The 23,582-nt window shown below is 41.3% G+C and overlaps 1 protein-coding gene across 2 annotated transcripts in view; it reads left to right on the top strand.

Annotated features, from left to right (window-relative positions):
- Positions 1 to 23,582, top strand: part of LOC123746468 (chitinase-3-like protein 1) — a 242,896-nt gene that overhangs the window by 90,482 nt on the left and 128,832 nt on the right. For both annotated transcript variants that reach the window (XM_069318429.1, XM_069318428.1), the window contains exons 6-7: positions 802 to 929; positions 8,671 to 8,794. In XM_069318429.1, coding sequence (XP_069174530.1) covers positions 802 to 929; positions 8,671 to 8,794 — 252 coding nt within the window. The remainder of the gene's footprint in view (positions 1 to 801; positions 930 to 8,670; positions 8,795 to 23,582) is intronic.

Here is a 23,582-nt window from a genome sequence, read left to right on the forward strand (position 1 = left end):
TTTGTTTTTATGTACCATTTCACTAGTTTCCAGTCCCTAACACATTGCAGAAAAATAATTGATTTTTTCTTCATTTCTATTCCCATTTAGACGTTTCGCTTCATCGTGGTTAGTGTTCATCTTTTCTCTACCTTCCTTTGAGAGGTCTTGTCTTATTGATCAAAGTTTGCCATCCTCATCACTCTGTAATTTCCTGGCATTTCTAAACACCTCCGTCATTTGTTTCACACACAAACTTTTGTGTGTGTGTGGTGTGTGTGTATTTAATAATTGTATTTACTATTTGTGTTTGCATAATCAAGCTATCAGCTCTTGGATCCCATCTTTCTAACCAATCTATGTTTTCCCCATTATATCTGCTACATATATTTCTCTCTAACACACATACACACATCCCTAGGAAGCAGCCCATAGCAACTGTCTGGCTCACCTCCCAGGTACCTGTTTACTGCAAGGTGAACAGGACATGAGGGTGAAAGAAACTGCCCATTTGTTTCCGCCTTGGCTGATAATCGAACGGGGGCCCTCGGGACCACGACTTCCGAGCGCTGTTCACTCAGCTGTGAGGCACCCACAATAGCTCAGCAATGTGGGTTGAGCTCACACAAGCTCAGCACACACAATGTGTTTGTGTGCGTATGTGTATATGTATGAGTGTGTGTGTGTGTTAGTGTACATGTGTTGGTGTATGAATACCTTTATGAGTTACTAAAATATATCCTTAAAAAGGGAGTGTACTGAAGCCAAAACTATAAAATAATTCATATACTTTTTGTGTTGACATTTTTCTATATTTTCCAGGCTAACTTTGCCCTCCTCCTGAAGGAGATGAGGCGAGAGTTCTCCAAGCTTGGGCTGCTGATGACCTCAGCTGTGTCAGCTGGCAAGGTCACCATCGACGCCGCCTATGATGTGGCAGCTTTGGCCAGGTGACACCTTATTATTCAATCATCTGGTTCCTTCCACTTCACTTTTATAAGTCACCAAAATACACAACTGAAATAATATATATATATACATATTGCTCCACAAATTGCCTTAGCAAAGACTCTTGGAAGTATTGAGTGCTCATATATTTATATATAAATATATGTTGTTAATGTGACCGAAATGGTAAGATTAATAATTCTAACACGAATTTTCTCAATATTTCTTACGTTTCTTTTTACTGTCGATGGTAAATGAAAAATCAATTCTCCAAAATTCATTTTTATTTCGAGTCTGACGCGACGCCTGAACGCGTTTCGCAATTACCTATTACATTTCAAAAGACATTAGTTTACACACACAACTGTAACCTGCAAACACGCCACAGCTTCCATATTTATACTCGCATTTGGGTGAGGTGATATGGTACAACAGTTTTGGATGAGATGAACAAACTTGTGACAAACACAAGACAGAACACTGAACAATGGGGAATTAATTGGATATGAGAGCATAAGAATGGAAGTAACTCCAAAGGGCCTATTGGCCCATACTTCCTATTGATGCTTCTATATTGGTACGGAGTCTTAAAGTGGGTAGAATATAGTTGTGCATTAATTGGCTGTTGATTGCTTGTGTGGACTTTTTGATGTGTAGTGCCTCGCAGTTGTCGAGCCGTCTCCTATCGCTGTATCTATCGATGATTTCTGTGTTGTTTGTTAAGACTTCTCTGGTATTGGTCTGGTTGTGGGAAGAGATTATATGTTCCTTAATGGAGCCCTGTTGCTTATGCATTGTTAATCGCCTGGAAAGAGATGTTGTTGTCGTGCCTATATAATGAGTTCTTTGGGGCTAACAGTCCCCAAGTGGGCATTTGGTGGCATAGACGACGTTGGTCTCCTTTAAGGCGTTCTGCTTTGTGTCTGGAGAGTTTTTCATGAGTAGGTTGGCCGTTTTTTTGGTTTAATAGTAAACCGTCAATTGTATCTTCTGATTTTTGTCTGTAGGGATAACGTTCCTATTAACAATATCTTTCAGGACCCTTTCCTCCATTTTATGAGCTGTTGAAAAGAAGTTCCTGTAAAATAGTCTAATAGTGGGTACAGGTGTTGTGTTAGTTGTCTCTTCAGAGGTTGCATGGCATTTCACCTTTCTTTTTATGATGTCTTCAACGAAACCTTTGGAGAAGCCGTTGTTGACTAAGACCTGCCTTACCCTACAGAGTTCTTCACCGACTTGCTTCCATCCTGAGCTGTGGCTGAGAGCACAGTCGATGTAAGCGTTGACAACACTCCTCTTGTATCTGTCTGGGCAGTCACTATTGGCATTGAGGCACATTCCTATGTTTGTTTCCTTGGTGTAGATAAGGAATAATTAGTTTTCTAATTCCAATAAACGAATTAGAAACAATTTATTGAAAATAAAGAAAATCACTAGGCCTATTAGTCAAATCGGGCCTTGCATAATAGGCAGAGAAGTGCGTTCTGGCTACTAGGTACGACATATATATATATATATATATATATATATATATATATATATATATATATATATATAGTAGCCAGAACGTAGCTGGCTACTATATAGTAGCGTATACATAGTAGCTACTATATATATATATATATATATATATATATATATATATATATATATATATATATATATATATATATATATATATATATATATATATATATATATAGTAGCTACTAGGTACCTACGTACCTAGTAGCCAGAACGCACTTCTCTGCCTATTATGCAAGGCCCGATTTGACTAATAGGCCTAGTGATTTTCTATATATATATATATATATATATATATAGATATAGATATATATATATATATATATATATATATATATATATATATATATATATATATATATATATATATATATACATATATATATATATATGTATATATATATATATATATATATGTCGTACCTAATAGCCAGAACGCACTTCTCAGCCTACTATTCAAGGCCCGATTTGCCTAATAAGCCAAGTTTTCATGAATTAATGTTTTTTCGTCTACCTAACCTACCTAACCTAACCTAACCTAGCTTTTTTTGGCTACCTAACCTAACCTTACCTATAAATATTGGTTAGGTTAGGTTAGGTAGGGTTGGTTAGGTTCGGTCATATATCTACGTTAATTTTAACTCAAATAAAAAAAAATTGACCTCATACATAGAGAAAAGGGTTGCTTTATCATTTCATAAGAAAAAAATTATAGTAAATATATTAATTCAGGAAAACTTGGCTTATTAGGCAAATCGGGCCTTGAATAGTAGGCTGAGAAGTGAGTTCTGGCTACTAGGTACGACATATATATATATATATATATATATATATACATATATATATATGTATATATATATATATATATATATATATATATATATATATATATATATATATATATATATATATATATATATATATATATATATATATATATATATATATATGTCGTACCTAATAGCCAGAACGCACTTCTCAGCCTACTATTCAAGGCCCGATTTGCCTAATAAGCCAAGTTTTCATGAATTAATGTTTTTTCGTCTACCTAACCTACCTAACCTAACCTAACCTAGCTTTTTTTGGCTACCTAACCTAACCTTACCTATAAATATAGGTTAGGTTAGGTTAGGTTGGGTTGGTTAGGTTCGGTTATATATCTACGTTAATTTTAACTCCAATAAAAAAAAATTGACCTCATACATAGAGAAAAGGGTTGCTTTATCATTTCATAAGAAAAAAATTATAGTAAATATATTAATTCAGGAAAACTTGGCTTATTAGGCAAATCGGGCCTTGAATAGTAGGCTGAGAAGTGAGTTCTGGCTACTAGGTACGACATATATATATATATATATATATATATATATATATATATATATATATATATATATATATATATATATGTCGTACCTAATAGCCAGAACGCACTTATCGGCCTACTATGCAAGGCCCGATTTGCCTAATAAGCCAAGTTTTCCTGAATTAATATATTTTCTCTAATTTTTTTCTTATGAAATGATAAATCTAACCATTTCATTATGTATGAGGTCAATTTTTTTTTATTGGAGTTTAAATTAACGTAGAAATATGACCAAACCTAACCAACCCTACCTAACCTAACCTAACCTATCTTTATAGGTTAGGTTAGGTTAGGTAGCGGAAAAAGTTAGGTTAGGTTAGGTTAGGTAGGTTAGGTAGTCGAAAAACAATTAATTCATGAAAACTTGGCTTATTAGACAAATTGGGCCTTGCATAGTAGGCTGAGAAGTGAGTTCTGGCTACTAGGTACGACATATATATATATATATATATATATATATATATATATATATATATATATATATATATATATATATATATGTCGTACCTAGTAGCCAGAACGCACTTCTCAGCCTACTATGCATGGCCCGATTTGCCTAATAAGCCAAGTTTTCCTGAATTAATATATTTTTTCTATTTTTTTTCTTATGAAATGATAAAGCTACCCATTTCATTATGTATGAGGTCAATTTTGTTTTATTGTAGTTAAAATTAACGTAGATATATGACCGAACCTAACCAACCCTACCTAACCTAACCTAACCTATCTTCATAGGTTAGGTTGGGTTAGGTTGCCGAAAAAGGTAGGTTAGGTTAGGTTAGGTAGGTTAGGTAGTCGAAAAAACATTAATTCATGAAAACTTGGCTTATTAGGCAAATCGGGCCTTGCATAGTAGGCTGAGAAGTGCGTTCTGGCTATTAGGTACGACATATATATATATATATATATATATATATATATATATATATATATATATATATATATATATATATATATATATGTCGTACCTAATAGCCAGAACGCACTTCTCAGCCTACTATTCAAGGCCCGATTTGCCTAATAAGCCAAGTTTTCATGAATTAATGTTTTTTCGTCTACCTAACCTACCTAACCTAACCTAACCTAGCTTTTTTTGGCTACCTAACCTAACCTTACCTATAAATATAGGTTAGGTTAGGTTAGGTAGGGTTGGTTAGGTTCGGTCATATATCTACGTTAATTTTAACTCCAATAAAAAAAAATTGACCTCATACATAGAGAAAAGGGTTGCTTTATCATTTCATAAGAAAAAAATTATAGTAAATATATTAATTCAGGAAAACTTGGCTTATTAGGCAAATCGGGCCTTGAATAGTAAGCTGAGAAGTGAGTTCTGGCTACTAGGTACGACATATATATATATATATATATATATATATATATATATATATATGTCGTACCTAGTAGCCAGAACGCACTTCTCTGCCTACTATGCAAGGCCCGATTTGCTTAATAAACCAAGTTTTCATGAATTAATTGTTTTTCGACTACCTAACCTACCTAACCTAACCTAACTTTTTCGGCTACCTAACCTAACCTAACCCATAAAGATAGGTTAGGTTAGGTTAGGTAGGGTTGGTTAGGTTCGGTCATATATCTACGTTAATTTTAATTCCAATTAAAAAAAATTGACCTCATACATATGAAATGGGTAGCTTTATCATTTCATAAGAAAAAAATTAGAGAAAATATATTAATTCAGGAAAACTTGGCTTATTAGGCAAATCGGGCCTTGCATAGTAGGCCGAGAATTGCGTTCTGGCTACTAGGTACGACATATATATATATATATATATATATATATATATATATATATATATATATATATATATATATATATATATATATATATGTCGTACCTAGTAGCCAGAACGCACTTCTCAGCCTACTATGCAAGGCCCAATTTGCCTAATAAGCCAAGTTTTCATGAATTAATTGGTTTTCGACTACCTAACCTACCTAACCTAACCTAACCTAACTTTTTCGGCTACCTAACCAAACCTAACCTATAAAGATAGGTTAGGTTAGGTTAGGTAGGGTTGGTTAGGTTCGGACATATATCTATGTTAATTTTAACTCCAATAAAAAAAATTTACCTCATACATAATGAAATGGGTAGCTTTATCATTTCATAAGAAAAAAATTAGAAAAAATATATTAATTCAGGAAAACTTGGCTTATTAGGCAAATCGGGCCTTGAATAGTAGGCCAAAAAGTGAGTTCTGGCTACTAGGTACGACATATATATATATATATATATATATATATATATATATATATATATATATATATATATATATATATATATATGTCGTACCTAGTAGCCAGAACGCACTTCTCAGCCTACTATGCAAGGCCCGATTTGCCTAATAAGCCAAGTTTTCATGAATTAATATATTTTCTCTAATTTTTTTCTTATGAAATGATAAAGCTACCCATTTCAATATGTATGAGGTCAATTGTTTTTTATTGGAGTTAAAATTAACGTAGATATGTGACCGAACCTAACCAACCCTACCTAACCTAACCTAACCTATCTTTATAGGTTAGGTTCGGTTAGGTAGCCGAAAAAGGTAGGTTAGTTAGGTTAGGTAGTCGAAAAACAATTAATTCATGAAAACTTGGCTTATTTGGCAAATCGGGCCTTGCATAGTAGGCTGAGAAGTGCATTCTGGCTACTAGGTACGACATATATATATATATAAATATATATATATATATATATATATATATATATATATATATATATATATATATATATATATATATATATATATATATATATATATATATATATATATAATTAAATATGACCGAAAAAGTAAGATTAGTAATTCTAACACGAATTTTCTCTATCTTTCGTACATTTCTTTTCACTGTTGGTGGTAATTCAAAAATCAATTCTCCAAAATTCATTTTTATTTCTAGTCTGACGCGACACTTGAGCGCGTTTCATAAAACTTATTACATTTTCAAAGACTTTAGTTTACACATACACAACTGAATAGAACTTACACATCTCCGATTTGTTTATATCTACATTTGAGTGAGGTGGCATTAATAGGGTATTAATTTCATCAACACAAGACAGAACACGAAACAATGGGTATTGAACGGAAGTGATTGTAGAAAGCCTATTGGTCCATATTTCTTGATGCTTCTATACTGGAGCGGAGTCTTGAGGTGGGTAGAATATAGTTGTGCATTAATTGGCTGTTGATTGCTGGTGTTGACTTTTTAATGTGTAGTGCCTCGCAAACGTCAAGCCGCCTGCTATTGCTGTATCTATCGATGATTTCTGTGTTGTTTACTAGGATTTCTCTGGCGATGGTTTGGTTGTGGGAAAAGATTATATGTTCCTTAATGGAGCCCTGTTGCTTATGCATCGTTAAACGCCTAGAAAGAGATGTTGTTGTCTTGCCTATATACTGTTTTTTTTTGGAGCTTACAGTCCCCAAGAGGGCATTTGAAGGCATAGACGACGATGGTCTCTTTTTAAAGCGTTCTGCTTTGTGTCTGGAGAGTTTCTCATGAGTAGGCTGGCCGTTTTTCTGGTTTTATAGTAAATCGTCAGTTGTATCTTCTGATTTTTGTCTGTTTTTTTGTTTTTGTCGATCAGTGTAACTGATCGACAAAAACTTATATTTGCTTGCTTATATTAATATTTATATATTTCAAGGCTTATATTTGCTTGCGGTGAGGTGATACAGGACATAATTTGAGATGAATATGTAGATGAATGGCATATGGGTATTAACGGGACTGCGTGTTCTATGTTCTTGCTTCAGTGGTTTCTGTGTTGGTTCGAGGGCTTGAAGAGGGTAGAATGGTTGTTGATTGCTGGTTTTGACTTTTTAATTTTGTAGGGCCTCGCTGATGTCGAGTCTCCTATTGTCTTTGTATCTGTTAATAGCTTTTGTGTTGCTTGTTAAGATTTCTCTGGTGATGGTCTGGTCGTGTAAGGAAATTATATGCTTCTTGATGGAGCCCTGTTGCTTGTGCATTGTTGATCGCCTAGAGAGAGAGAGAGAGACGTTGTTGTGTTGCCTATATACTGAGATCTTTGTGACTGACAGTCCCCAAGTGGGCATGTGAAGGCATAGACGACATTGGTTTCTTTCAAGGCGTTCTGTTTGGTGTCTGGACAGGTCTTCATAAATAGGTTGGCCGTTTTCTTTGTAGTAAATTGGTAATTGTATCTTCTGATTTTGTCTGTATGGATAACGTTCTTTTCAATAATATCTTTCAGGACACTTTCATTCGTTTTACGAGCCGTCGAAAAGAAGATTCCGTAAAACAGTCTAATAGGAGATACAAGTGTTGTGTCAATTGATTCTTCAGAGGTTGCATGGTGTGGCTTCGCACTTCAGGTAGGAAGAGACCTCATGGAATACCTCATAGTCGTGTGATGAAGCTGATCTACAGTCTGGGTATTTGTTTGTGTCTGTCTCAAGTGTCTCCCTTGCCCTCCTCCACCTTGTTGATGTACATTCATCCTCTAAATTACAAATCAAATTATAGACCAGTCAGTCTATAATTTGTAGACCAGTCAGTTTCCAGCTCCCCCATCGGCCCCCTCCCCCATTGTCATGTTCCCATACTGACTCACCACTTGACACCAATCAAAAAGTTTAGTGTTTATCATAACTTGAAGGCAACGAGCACGAGCACTACACTTAAACTATCAAGAGCGATGCAGCGTTAATATTGCAATACTTTAATTTCATTAAAACAGGAATTTGGAAGTTTTTGTCGACTGCATCAAAATTACGAGGCATTAAAGTGTGAAGACAGTTGGGTATTAAATCACGCAGAGAATTACAATATCTCTTCTCCTTCTTTTTCTCTGCTATCAGGAACCTGGACCTGGTGCACCTGATGGGCTATGATCTGCATGGGTCATGGGAAAACTACGCCCATCACCACTCACCCCTCTACGCCCATCCCCTTGATAAAGGAGACAATGTCCTTCTGAACGTGGTAAGTTGTCTTGTGTATATATCTAATATTTATATATGACAATGTCTGACCGCAAAGGAAAACATGAGACAGGAAAATTCTTAATTACTTTCTCATTAATCAATACATCTCCAGAATGACGAATATTACTATTCAGTGGAGGATATATACGCGGGAGAAGGGTGAACCAAAGACATTGTTTCTCACCTCCTTCCTGCCTGTATATCCTCCACTAACTTGTAATATCTATCCTTCTGAAGATGTATTAATTAATACGAAAGTACTTAAAGGAATTAACTGTCTCATTTTGTCCTTCGTGGTCAGACATAGCCACATTATTCATCACGATTTAATTTCTTCGTGATTTACCTCCCCCCTCCACACACACACAGTATTGAAGTATGGGAGTATACGCTGTATGGGAACATGACAGTTTCAAATGTAGATATGATAGAGCCCAGTAGGCTCAGGAATCTGTACACTAGTTGATTTTCCGCCATTGAAACCTTGCAACAAGAACACATATGTGATAACATCCATCTGATCAAAATGTCATATCTTTAATGCAAACACTCAAACGACAAGGACGTCGGGTACTTATCAACTAGGTGCCAAGTCATGTGGGAATAATAGGAAATGACATTGCACACGAAGCTGCAAAAATTGCAACTAAGAGAAGAAATGTAGACATTTACATAAACACAGAGTCTCTCACAGATTTAGAAAGTAATTAAGCAATGCAATGCAAAAGATATACAGTGACCACAACACAGCAGTTGCAACATTAGGATCTGCAGGTTGGTACAAGAATTAAACCAACTACGAACCACTTAGTTTGATGAAAGGGAGCAGTAGAACAACAGAAGTTCACTTACGTAGCATTAGGCTTGCATACCCATGTACATGGGAAATAGGTTTACAGGTTCCGGAAGATGAGAGGAAATGTCAACACTGTGGAGAAATGCCCGTCAGACCACTGGAACATTATCTAGCACAGCAAAAATCATACTGAAGCGACCATACGAGTCATAAATACTCATACTCCGCCCAAGTAAAACAGAAACAAGCAATGCTTAGTGGGCCAGTCAGAGGCTTAGGGCCCGCACAGGAATATTACTGAAAAAAACCCAGTTGATTGATAGTTGAGAGGCGGGACCAAAGAGCCGGAGCTCAACTCCCGCAAGCACAACTAGGTGAATACACCTAGGTGAACACACACACACACACACACACATACACACACACACACACACACACACACACACACACACACACACACACACACACACACACACACACACACACACACAGAGGTAGATAAAGATAGTTGCGTAGATAAAGACAGGCTATTTAACACAAGGGGCACACGCACAAGGGGACACAGGTGGAAACTGAGTGCCCAAATGAGCCACAGAGGTATTAGAAAGAACTTTTTTAGTGTCAGAGTGGTTGACAAATGGAATGCATTAGGAAGTGATGTGGTGGAGGCTGACTCCATACACAGTTTCAAGTGTAGATATGATAGAGCCCAATTGGCTCAGGAATCTGTACACCTGTTGATTGACGGTTGAGAGGCGGGACCAAAGAGCCAGAGCTCAACCCCCGCAAACACAACTAGGTGAGTACACACACACACACACACACACACACACACAAAATAAGGAGGTTGAAGCAGTTGAAAAACCAGACTTCAGGAGAGGACATTATGGTGACCTTAGAAATTTTTTTAGTGAGTATAATTGGACAGACTTGATGCTAGGCAAGGAAGTGAATGAGATGTATGGCAAGTTTTGTGAAATATATGATAAAGGCACAAAAAAATTTATACCAAAACAGAGATGCAGAACTAGGAAACAGGATTGGTTCAATAGAAATTGCGAGAGGGCTAGAGACCGAAAGACACAAAAATGGAATCAATACAGGAAGAGGCCGAACCCCCAAACATACCAGCGATACAAAGATGCGAGAAACAACTACACGGCAGTGAGGAGAGAGGCAGAAAGAAATTTTGAAAAAGGGATTGCAGACAAATGTAAAACAGAACCAGGTCTATTCTATAAATTCATAAACAACAAATTGCAGGTAAAGGATAATATTCAGAGGTTGAAAATGGGAAATAGATTCACGGAAGATGAAAAGGAAATGTGTGAAACACTAAACGAAAAGTTCCAAAGTGTGTTTGTACAAAATGAAATCTTCAGGGAACCAGACACAATAAGAATTCCAGAGAACAACATAGAACACATAGAGGTGTCTAGAGACGAAGTGGAAAAAATGCTCAAGGAGCTCGGTAAGAACAAAGCAGCTGGCCCAGATGGCGTTTCACCATGGGTTCTGAGAGAATGTGCATCTGAGCTCAGCATTCCACTTCACCTGATCTTTCAGGCATCACTGTGTACAGGAATCGTAGCAGACGGGTGGAAACAGGCTAACATAGTTCCAATCTACAAAAGTGGCAGCAGGGAAGACCCCCTCAATTATAGACCTGTATCATTGACAAGTGTAATAGTGAAAGTATTGGAAAAACTAATCAAAACTAAATGGGTAGAACACCTAGAGAGAAATGATATAATATCAGACAGACAGTATGGTTTTCGATCTGGAAGATCCTGTGTATCGAATTTACTCAGTTTCTATGATCGAGCCACAGAGATATTACAGGAAAGAGATGGTTGGGTTGACTGCATCTATCTGGACCTAAAAAAGGCTTTCGACAGAGTTCCACATAAGAGGTTGTTCTGGAAACTGGAAAATATTGGAGGGGTGACAGGTAAGCTTCTATCATGGATGAAAAATTTTCTGACTGATAGAAAAATGAGGGCAGTAATCAGAGACAATGTATCGGAATGGAGAAATGTCACAAGTGGAGTACCACAGGGTTCAGTTCTTGCACCAGTGATGTTTATTGTGTACATAAATGATCTACCAGTTGGTATACAGAATTATATGAACATGTTTGCTGATGATGCTAAGATAATAGGAAGGATAAGAAATTTAGATGACTGTCATGCCCTTCAAGAAGACCTGGACAAAATAAGTATATGGAGCACCACTTGGCAAATGGAATTTAATGTTAATAAATGTCATGTTATGGAATGTGGAATAGGAGAACATAGACCCCACACAACCTATATATTATGTGAGAAATCTTTAAAGAATTCTGATAAAGAAAGAGATCTAGGAGTGGTTCTAGATAGAAAACTATCACCTGAGAACCACATAAAGAATATTGTGCAAGGAGCCTATGCTATGCTTTCTAACTTCAGAATTGCATTTAAATACATGGATGGCGATATACTAAAGAAATTGTTCATGACTTTTGTTAGGCCAAAGATAGAATATGCAGCTGTTGTGTGGTGCCCATATCTTAAGAAGCACATCAACAAACTGGAAAAGGTGCAAAGACATGCTACTAAGTGGCTCCTAGAACTGAAGGGCAAGAGCTACGAGGAGAGGTTAGAAGCATTAAATATGCCAAAACTAGAAGACAGAAGAAAAAGAGGTGATATGATCACTACATACAAAATAGTAACAGGAATTGATAAAATCGACAGGGAAGACTTCCTGAGACCTGGAATTTCAAGAACAAGAGGTCATAGATTTAAACTAGCTAAACACAGATGCCGAAGAAATATAAGAAAATTCACCTTCGCAAATAGAGTGGTAGACGGTTGGAACAAGTTAAGTGAGAAGGTGGTGGAGGCCAAGACCGTCAGTAGTTTCAAAGCGTTATATGACAAAGAGTGCTGGGAAGACGGGACACCACGAGCGTAGCTCTCATCCTGTAACTACACTTAGGTAATTACACTTAGGTAATTACACAAAGAGTACAAAGTACAAAAGGTACAAAGAGTGCTGGGAAGACGGGACATCACGAGCGTAGCTCTCATCCTGTAACTACACTTAGGTAATTACACACACACACCACAAGGATTTCTCCCCCCCCCCCAAGCCCTCCATTCCCCCCAAGCCCTCCCTCCCTCCCCCCTCCCATCTTCCCCCCAAACCCCCCCTCTTCTCCCCATCTCCCCAAGCCCTCTCGTCTCTCCCACCCCTCCAAGCCCTCACTTTGCCCCTACCCTCTCCAAACCAGATTCTCCCAGCTCCCCCATAACCCAGATCCCCCTCACTCTCAGCTCCACCTTACAACCCAGGGCCTTCCTTTCCCCCTCCCCCACCCCATTCCATGGCCCCCCTTCCCCCTCCCCATCCCAGACCCACCATGTTTACCTACTCCAGTGAAATCAACAAAATCTGTGGATGGACAGAAAAGAGTCAGCTTCAAGTGATGTACACAAACAAAGATGGGATTACAAGCAGAACGAGTGAACTTTGGGAAAAAGCACAAGAAGTAAACCCAGATGTAATTGGAATCACAGAAACAAAACTCAAGAATCATAACAAATGCGGTGTTCCCCCAGGATTACACTGTATTAAGAAAATAGAGGGAGGATAGGGGAGGAGGCGGAGTGGCCCAACTCATGAGAAAGGAATGGAGTTTCAAGGAGACGGTTATCCCAGGCTGTGAAGGGTTTAGAGACTACATAACAGGCACCATGACGATGGGAGGACCAAGAGTAGTAGTAGCAGTGATATATAACCCTCCACCAAATGACAGAAGACCCAGGCAAGAGAATGACAGAAACAACATGGCAGTTAATAACATAATTGAGAGGGCAGCCTCTGCTGTCTGTAAAAATCGATCCCATCTGCTCATCATGGGGAACTTCAATCACAGAAGGATAGATTGGGAGAACTAGGAACCGCACAGAGATGGTACATGAAGAGCAAAACTAGTAGAGGTGGCAACAAGAAACTTTCTAAGCGAACATGTCAGGGAACACAGTAGGATGAGGGGAAACGATGAGCCAGAGACACTCGACCAAGTCTTCACTTTGAATGACTTCGACATAAGGGAAATTGACTTCGTGGCCCCAGTACGAATGAGCGATCACAGTGAACTGACGTTTGAATATCGGGTCAAAGAAGGGCTAAAGTACTCGAGAAAAGGAACTGAAAGCAAAAGGCTAGCATTCTGTAAGGGAAGTTGCGAGGAGATAAGAAAATTCCTAACGGATATAACATGGGAAACAGAGCTAAGGGGAAGACGGCCCAAGATATGATGAAATACATCACCCAGAAGTGCAAGGAGGAAGCAGAAAAGTTTATCCCTGACCAAAAGGTAAAAATTGAAATGCAGATGAGAAACCCATGGTTTAACCAGAGATGTAAGCTAGCTAAGCAACAAAGTAACAGAGCATGGAGAAACTATAGAAATAACAGGACACTTGAGAGCAGAGAAGGTTACCAGAGAGCCAAGAATGAATACGTCAGGGTGAGAAGAGAGTCAGAAGGGCAATATGAAAACGACATAGCAAGCAAGGCTAAGACCCAACCCAAATTGCTGCACAGCTTGATCAGGAGAAAGACAACAGTGAAGGAACTGGTAATGAAACTGAGGATAGTGGCAGACAGATTCACTACAAACGACAAAGAAGTGTGCGAGGAACTCAATATGACAATCCAGGAAGTCTTCACATTAGAGCAAGGAGAAGTTCCAGAGATAAGAGAAGGAATAATTAACCAGGCACCACTAGAGGAATTTGAGATTACCAGTGGAGATGTAAGGAAGCTTTTGCTAGAGTTGGATGTGACAAAGGCTATAGGCCTGGATGGAATATCGCCATGGATACTAAAGGAAGGAGCAGAAGCACTGTGCCTGCCACTCTCCATGGTGTATAACAAATCACTGGTAACAGGTGAACTGCCAGAAATTTGGAAGGCAGCAAACGTAGTCCCGATATACAAGAAGGGGGATAAACAGGAGGCACTGAACTACAGGCCAGTATCCCTAACTTGCATACCATGCAAGCTAATGGAGAAAATTGTGCGAAAATAGCTAGTCGAACATCTGGAACGAAGGAACTTTGTGTCACAACACCAACATGGTTTCAGAGATGGAAAGTCATGCCTCACATCATTAATTGAATTCTACGATCAGGCAAAAAAAAAATCAGACAAGAAAGAGAGGGGTGGGCAGACTGCATATTTTTGGATTGCCAAAAAACCTTTGACACAGTGCTACACCAGAGACTAGTGAGAAAACTGGAGATGCAGGCATATCCATATCTAGTCAAGCATAAGACTAAACTGGAAAAGGTTCAAAGGTTTGCCACCAGACTAGTACCCAAACTGAGGGGTATGAGCTTCGAGGAGAGACTACGGGAATTAAACCTTACGTCACTGGGAGACAGAAGAGTTAGGGAGGACATGATTGCCACATACAAGATTTTCAGAAGAATTGAAAGGGTAAATAAAGATGGACTATTTAACAGAAGGGGCACACGCACTATGAGACACAGGTGGAAACTGAGTGCCCAAATGAGCCATAGAGACATTAGAAAGAATTATTTCAGTGTCAGAGTAGTAGATAAATGGAATGCATTAGGAAGTGATGTGGTGGAGGCAGACTCCATACACAGCTTTAAGTGTAGATATGATAGAGTCCAATTGGCTCAAGAGCCTGTATAACAGTTGATTGACAGTTGAGAGGCAGGACCAAAGAGCCAGAGCTCAACCCTTGCAAGCGCAACTAGGTAAGTACACACACACACACACACACACACACACACACACACACACACACACACACACACACACACACACACACACACACACACACACACACACACACACACATGATAAGGTAGATAAAGACGGGCTATTTAACACAAGGGGCACACGCACTGGGGGACACAGGTGGAAACTGAGTGCCCAAATGAGCCACAGAGATATTAGAAAGAACTTTTTTAGTGTCAGAGTGGTTGACAAATGGAATGCATTAGGAAGTGAAGTGATGGAGGCTGATAGATTGTGTGGGGGGGGGGGGGTGAAGATTAGGGTATATATTAGGGTATAACTGGATAATTGCTCCATCCATAATGCTTGGATTGTTAGGTGATGTTTTGCCAAACAAGGCAATATTGAGCTCCTCGATAGCTGCGGGATGATCCCCATGGAGAATGCTGTGTACTCATCTAGTTGTGCTTGCATGGGTTAAGCTTGGTTCTTTGGTCCCACCTCTCAACCGTGAATCTACTGGTGTACAGAATCCTGAGCCTACTGGTTTCTGTCATATCTACATTTGAAACTGTGTATGTAGTCAGCCTCCACCACATCACTTCCTAGTGCATTCCATTTACTAACTACTGAAAAGACACTGAAAAAGTTCTTTCTTACGTCTCTGTGGCTCATTTGGGTACTCAGCTTCCTCTTGTACATGTACCACCCGTGTTAAATGATCCAGTATTGGCTACCCTGTCAATTCCCCTGAGAAATTTGTATATTGAGATCATGTCTCCCCGAGCTCTTCTGTCTTCCAGTGACGTGAGGCGCAGTTCCCGCAGCCTTTCCTCGTAACTCATGCCTCTTAGTTCTGGGACTAGCCTAGTGGCATACCTCTGAACTTTTTCGAGCTTTGTCTTGTGCTTGACCAGGTACGGGGTCCATGTATACAAGGTTCTGAAGGATTCCTTACACAGGTTTCTGTTGGCAGTTCTGATGTTAGTCAGCCTCGCATACGCCGTTGATGTTATTATTTTGATATGGGCTTCAAGAGACAGGTTTAGCGTGATATCAACTCCTAGACCTTTCTCTCTGTCCGTTTTGCGAAGGACTTCTTCTCCCATTAGGTATCCTGTGTCTGGCCTCCTGTTCCCACTGCCTAGTTTCATTACCTTACATTTACTTGGGTTGAACATTAGTAGCCATTTGTTGGAACATTCCTTCAGTTTGTCTAGGTAATCTTGTATCTTCATAATGTGTTAATTCTCATAATATTTGTATCATCAGCAAACTATGAGTGGAACATGTCTATTCTCTCTGTGAGGTCATTTACATATATTAGAAACAGTATAGGTCCAAGGACTGCAGTGGGACTCGACTGGTAAGGCTTCGCTACCAGTCGAGTAGCGAGACCTCTCCCCTCACAGTTATTTGCTTTCTTCTGTTATTTAGGTACTCTCTTATACAGTGGAGTACCTTCCCTTTCACTCCTGCCTGCATCTCCAGCTTGCGCACTAGTCTCTTATGTGGTACTGTGTCAAAGACTTTTTGGCAATCCAAAAATATGCAGTCTGCCCAGCACTCTCTTTCTTGCCTGATTATTGTTGCCTGGTCGTAGAATTCAATTAATTCGGTGAGGCATGATTTGCCATCCCTGAACCCATGCTGATGTTGTGTTTCTTTCGGTCCAAATGTTCCACTAGCTTTTTTCGAACAATCTTTACCATCATCTTGTATGGTATGCAAGTTAGGGACACTGGCCTGTAGTTCAGGACCTTGTTTCTGTTACCTTTCTTGAATATCAATACTGCATTAGTCGTCTTCCAATTTGTTGCCAGTTCCCCTGTTGCCAGTGATTTGTTGTACACCATGGAGAGTGGCAGGCACAGAGCTTTTGCTCCTTCCTTTAGTATCCATGATGAGATTCTATCCGGGTCTATTGCTTTTGTCACATCCAAATCTAGCAGATGCTTCCTCCCCTCCCCACTGGTAATCACAACCATCTGTAGTGGTGTCTGATTAGATATTTCCTTTCTTATCTCTGAAACTTCTCCTTACTCTACTGTGAAGACCTTCTGGAATTTCTTATTGAGTTCCTCCCACACTTCCTTACCGTTGGTAGTGAATCTGAGTGCCCATCCTCAGTTTCATTACCTGTTCCTTCACAGGTTTTCTTCAGATGTAGCTGTGCATCAATTTAGGTTGAGTCTTTGCCTTGCTTGCTGTGTTATTTTCATATTGTCGTTCTGCCTCTCTTCTCACCCTGACGTATTCATTCCTGGTGCTCTGACATCTTTCTCCACTCTCTAGTGTCCTTTTATATCTATAGTTTCTTCATGCCCTTGTGCTTAGTTGCTTTGCTAGCCTACATCTCTGATTAAACCATGGGTTTCTCATTTGCATTTCATTTTTTCCTTTTGAACTGGGACGAACTTGTCGGCTGCCTCTTTACACTTCTGTGTGATGTAGTCCATCATGTCTTGGGTCGTCTTTCCTCTTAGCTCTGTTTTGCAAGCTATATCTGTTAGGAATTTTCTTATCTTTTCATAGTTTCCTTTCGAAATGCTGGCCTTTTGTTTTCTGGTCCCTTCATTGAGTACAATAACCCTATTTCGGCCAGATACTTAAACATCAATGCATTGTGATCACTCATTGCCATGGGGGCTTCGAAACTTATTTCCCTTATGTCGGAGTCGTTCAGAGTGAACACTAGGTTGAGTCTCGCTGGTTCGTCATTTCCTCTCATCCTTGTGGGTTCTCTGACATGCTGGGTTAAGAAGTTTCTAGTCACCACCTCCAGTAGTTTGGCTCTCCATGTATCCTCGCCTCCATGCGGTTCCTTGTTCTTCCAATCAATCCTTCCGTGATTGAAGTCCCTCCATGATGAGCAGGTGGGATCTATTTCTACAGGCAGCAGAGGCTGCCCTCTCAATTATAGTGTTAACTGCCATGTTGTTGTTTTCATACTCTTGACTGGGTCTTCTGTCATTTGGTGGAGGGTTATATATTACTGCTACTACTATCCTTGGTCCTCCCATTGTCATGGTGCCTGCTATGTAGTCTCTGAAACCCCTCACAGCCCGGGATAGCCATCTCCTTAAAATTCCATTCCTTTCTCATGAGTAGGGCCACTCTGCCTCCTCCCCTACCTTCCCTCTCTTTCCTTATTACTGTGTACTCCTGGGAAAACACGGTATTTGTTATGATTCCAGAGAGTTTTGTTTCAGTGAGTCCGATTACATCTGGGTTCACTTCTTGTGCTCTTTCCCTTAGTTCACTTGCCTTGCTTGTGATCCCATCTATGTTCGAGTGCATTGCCCTGAAACTGACTCTCTTCTGCTTCTCCTCTGGGGGGGACCTGTGGGGTCTGGGGTGAGCGGGAGCTGGGAGGATCTGGTATGGGGAGACTGGTGGAGGAGGAAGGGTTTGGGGGGTGGGGTTGAGTGGGAGTGTAGGGGGGGTGGGTGAGAGGGGGAGGGTTGGGTGGGTGGGTGAGAGGGGATGGGTTGGAGGGGGTGAAAGGGGGAGGGTTGAGGGGGTTGAGAGGAGGAGGTTTGGGGGGATGGGGGAGAATTTGGGGGGGCAGTAAAGGGGGGAGGGCTTGGGGGGCGTGGGGGGAAAGGGAAGGCTGAGGTGGGTGAGGAAGAGGGGAGGGTTTTGGGGAGTGGTGGAGAGGGGAAGGGTTAGGTGAGGTGGGGGAGAGTGGGGGGCTTAGGGGGGCGGGGGAGAATGGAGGGCTTGTGGGTGGGAGAGACGGGAGGGCTTTGGGGACGGGGGAGAAGGGAGGTCCTGGGAGGAGGGGGGGTGAGTGGGCGGAGAGGGGTGGGTGTGGGGAGGGTGCCTTAGGTGGGTACTTAGTGAGGGCCTGACAGGGGTTGGGGCAGGTAAGGTGTCTGTTGGGTAGAATGTGGGGGTGGTGCCGCACTCCCTGTGGCTAGTGCACTGTTTGAGGAGGGTTCCCCATTCCCCTCTGGGATTGTAGGGATCGGGGTTGTGGCTCCCCGATTCCTTTCTCTCTCCCTGCGCTCCTTCCTCGCATCTGCTGCCTGCTTTCTCTCTTCCCTTGTCATATCCCTCTGCAGGAATACTCTTTTGAACTTCTCTACATTTGCTAGACAGCACTTCCTTTCTAACAGTTCCTCTTTCGGGATTTCGCTCATGAATACCACCTATATCATTCGGTTTCTGTCCTTGTTGTACTTTCCAAGTCTGAAAACCTTTTCAACATTTTGTTCAGCTCCCTCCATCCTTACCTCTTTAAGGATCTCTTTAACCATGTTTTTGTCCTTGTCTCTCTGCTCCTTTGGTCTGGTCCCTGATTGCTCTTTAATGCCTACTACTACTACTGCTCTTTTTCTCTCTATCAGCCGGCTGGTACATCTAGCTGCTTCCTGAGAGGAGGCCACTTCCATGGCAACTTCCTTAACTGCAGACCTAGATTCAGGGCTCATTTTAAGCATTTCAGCAAATGAGAGCTGAGGTGTGGAGGTCCCCTCCACAGTAGCATTCCTGTCTTCCTGAGGCACGGTTTGTGTCTGGTATTGTGGAGAAGTCTCCTTCAGGCATCTTATCTCCTCCTTTGCTGCCCTCAGTTCATCCTGCAGGTTGGCAACTGTCTCCCTCATTACCCTCAGTCTTTCACTGAATTCATCCCACATTTGCTGGAATACTCCCTTCATCCAGGCTTCCTGTTCCACCCCCATCCTCTGATTTTGTTCCAGCCGCGATTGTCAACCTGCGTTTGTCACCCCGAGTTCGTGTCTCTTCCATGTCTTCCCTATGAGAGAGAGAGAGAGAGAGAGAGAGAGAGAGAGAGAGAGAGAGAGAGAGAGAGAGAGGGAGAGAGAGAGAGAGAGAGAGAGAGAGAGAGAGAGAGAGAGAGAGAGAGAGAGAGAGAGAGAGAGAGAGAGAGAGAGAGAGAGAGAAGAGAGAGAGAAAAGAGAGAGAAGAGAGAGAGGGAGGGAGGGAGAGAGAGAGAGAGAGAGAGAGAGAGAGAGAGAGAGAGAGAGAGAGAGAGAGAGAGAGAGAGAGAGAGAGAGAGAGAGAGAGAGAGAGAGAGAGAGAAAGAGAGAGAGAGAGAGAGAGAGAGAGAGAGAGAGAGAGAGAGAGAGAGAGAGAGAGAGAGAGAGAGAGAGAGAGAGATGTAGGAGAGAGAGAGAGAGAGAGAGAGAGAGAGAGAGAGAGAGAGAGAGAGAGAGAGAGAGAGAGAGAGAGAGAGAGAAGAGAGAGAGAAAAGAGAGAGAAGAGAGAGAGGGAGGGAGGGAGAGAGAGAGAGAGAGAGAGAGAGAGAGAGAGAGAGAGAGAGAGAGAGAGAGAGAGAGAGAGAGAGAGAAGAGAGAGAGAGAGAGAGAGAGAGAGAGAGAGAGAGAGAGAGAGAGAGAGAGAGAGAGAGAGAGAGAGAGAGAGAGAGAGAGAGAAGAGAGAGAGAGAGAGAGAGAGAGAGAGAGAGAGAGAGAGAGAGAGAGAGAGAGATGTAGGAGAGAGAGAGAGAGAGAGAGAGATGTAGGAGAGAGAGAGGGAGAGAGAGAGAGAGAGAGAGAGAGAGAGAGAGAGAGGGAGAGAGAGAGAGAGAGAGAGAGAGAGAGAGAGAGAGAGAGAGAGAGAGAGGAGAGAGAGAGAGAGAGAGGGAGAGAGAGAGAGAGAGAGAGAGAGAGAGAGAGAGAGAGAGAGAGAGAGAGAGAGAGAGAGAGAGAGAGGGAGAGAGAGAGAGAGAGAGAGAGAGAGAGAGAGAGAGAGAGAGAGAGAGAGAGAGAGAGAGAGAGGGAGGGAGAGAGGGAGGGAGAGAGGGAGAGAGAGGGGAAGAGAGAGAGAGAGAGAGAGAGAGAGAGAGAGAGAGAGAGAGAGAGAGAGAGAGAGAGAGAGAGAGAGAGAGAGAGAGAGAGAGAGAGAGGGAGACAGAGAGAAGGGGGGAGAGAGATAGGTGTGTCTGAGTGTGTACTGAAGGGGGGGGGGAGGTGGGAGAGAGGGAGGGGATGGCGAGGGTGTATGGGGGGATTAGAGTGGGAAGGTTATATGTGGACCATATGGTTGGGAGGCAGTGTGTGTACTGTTGTTGCTCTGGTGGGAGGGGGTGGGGGTTAGAGAAGGGGGGGGGAGAGTTGTCTTGGTGTAGAGCAGAGTGTTTTTCACACTTAGGTGTCACAAAACTAGATCCCACATGAGCCGCACATTTCCCATGATATTCGTTTCAGTTTGTTAACTTATATCCAAGACTAACTATTAAAAGGCAATAACATTGTACACCGATTGACTGACTGACTTTGTGAGAGGCTTTACCTTACCGCCAATTCAAAACATCCCACAGCACAAACAGGCGTTAAGTACTGTTGACAGTGGTGTGTAGGCCTGCTGTCTCTATCCACGCCGCTGCCAAGCGTAGCTCCCTCCAACTTGTCGCTATATATCACCAGTATTCTGCTTCATGTTCCTCTTAGCACTTATATAGTTCAATGCCCCACGTTCAGAATCACTTCTTCACTATCCTATTCACTATTTGTTATGATCTTCACTATCACATCTAGTTGTGTACACTTTGACCATGCAGTGGCCCACGTGCTTGTCCTGGCACAGATGTTGTACCCCTGATCTTGTCTAATATGCACTATCGGACACTATCCAAAAGTTTTCTAGTTTCAAATTGGTGTGTTGCACTTTGTATTATCACTGAACACCGAATTTCCCGTGTATCCCTCTGATGTCCTGAGATATAAAGCCTTATTGGCAAGCGCGGCGCAACGTGACCCTCACCCTCGAGAAACGTGTGTGTGTTTGTGTGTACTCACCTAGATGTACTCACCTAGTTGTGTTTGTGGGGCTTGAGCTCTGGCTCTTTGGTCCCACCTCTCAACCGTCAATCAACAGGTGTACAGATTCCTGAGCCTATCGGGCTCTATCATATCTATACTTGAAACTGTGTATGGAGTCAGCCTCCACCACATCACCCCCTAATGCATTCCATTTGTCAACCACTCTGACACTAAAACAGTTCTTTCTATTATCTCTGTGGCTCATTTGGGCACTCAATTTCCACATGTGTCCCCTAGTGTGTGTACCCTTTGAGTTAAATAGCATGTACTTATCTATCCTATCAATTCCTTTGAGAATCTTGTATGTGGTGATCATGTCCCCCCTAACTCTTCTGTCTTCCAGTGACGTGAGGTTTAACTCCCGTAGTCTCTCCTCGTAGCTCATACCTCTCAGCTCAGATACTAGTCTGGTGGCAAACCTTTGAACCTTCTCCAGTTTAGTCCTATGCTTGATTAGATATGGACTCCATACTGGAACTGCATACTCCAAGAATGGTCTGACATATGTGGTATACAATGTTCTGAATGATTCCTTACACACGTTTCTAAATGCCGTTCTTATGTTGGCCAACATGGCATATGCCGCTGATGTTATCCTCTTGATATGGGCTTCAGGGGACAGGTCTGGCGTGATATCAACCCACAAGTCTTTCTCTCTCTCTCTGACTCTTGAAGAATTTCATCTCCCAAATGATACTGAAATAGAGGGAATACAGAGAACATATACGGCACGCATAGATGCAATAAAGCACCTAAATTATTGGGATCGTCTCAAAGCCCTCCAAATGTACTCACTAGAAAGAAGACGAGAGAGATATCAAATAATATACACCTGGAAGATACTGGAGGGCCAAGTACCAAATCTACACAGTAAAATAACAACGTACTGGAGTGAACGACATGGAAGAAAATGTAGAATAGAACCAATGAAGAGCAGAGGTGCCATAGGCACAATCAGAGAACACTGTATAAACATCAGAGGTCCGCGGTTGTTCAACGTCCTCCCAGCAAGCATAAGAAATATTGCCGGAACAACCGTGGACATTTTCAAGAGGAAACTAGATTTATTCCTCCAAGGAGTGCCGGACCAACCGGGCTGTGGTGGGTATGTGGGCCTGCGGGCCGCTCCAAGCAACAGCCTGGTGGACCAAACTCTCACAAGTCGAGCCTGGCCTCGGGCCGGGCTTGGGGAGTAGAAGAACTCCCAGAACCCCATCAACCAGGTATACCTTGAATCTCGTCTCCTGCTCCCTACACCTATCATCATTACATTACATTTGCTTGGGTTAAACTCTAACAACCACTTGTTCGACCATTCCTTCAGTTTGTCTAGGTCTTCTTGAAAACTCAAGCAGTCCTCCTCTGTCTTAATCCTTCTCATAATTTTGGCATCGTCAGCAAACATTGAGAGGAATGAGTCTATACTCTATGGCAGATCG

The sequence above is a fragment of the Procambarus clarkii genome, chromosome 90 (assembly GCF_040958095.1).
Source record: "Procambarus clarkii isolate CNS0578487 chromosome 90, FALCON_Pclarkii_2.0, whole genome shotgun sequence".
In the NCBI taxonomy this organism is placed as follows: domain Eukaryota; kingdom Metazoa; phylum Arthropoda; class Malacostraca; order Decapoda; family Cambaridae; genus Procambarus; species Procambarus clarkii.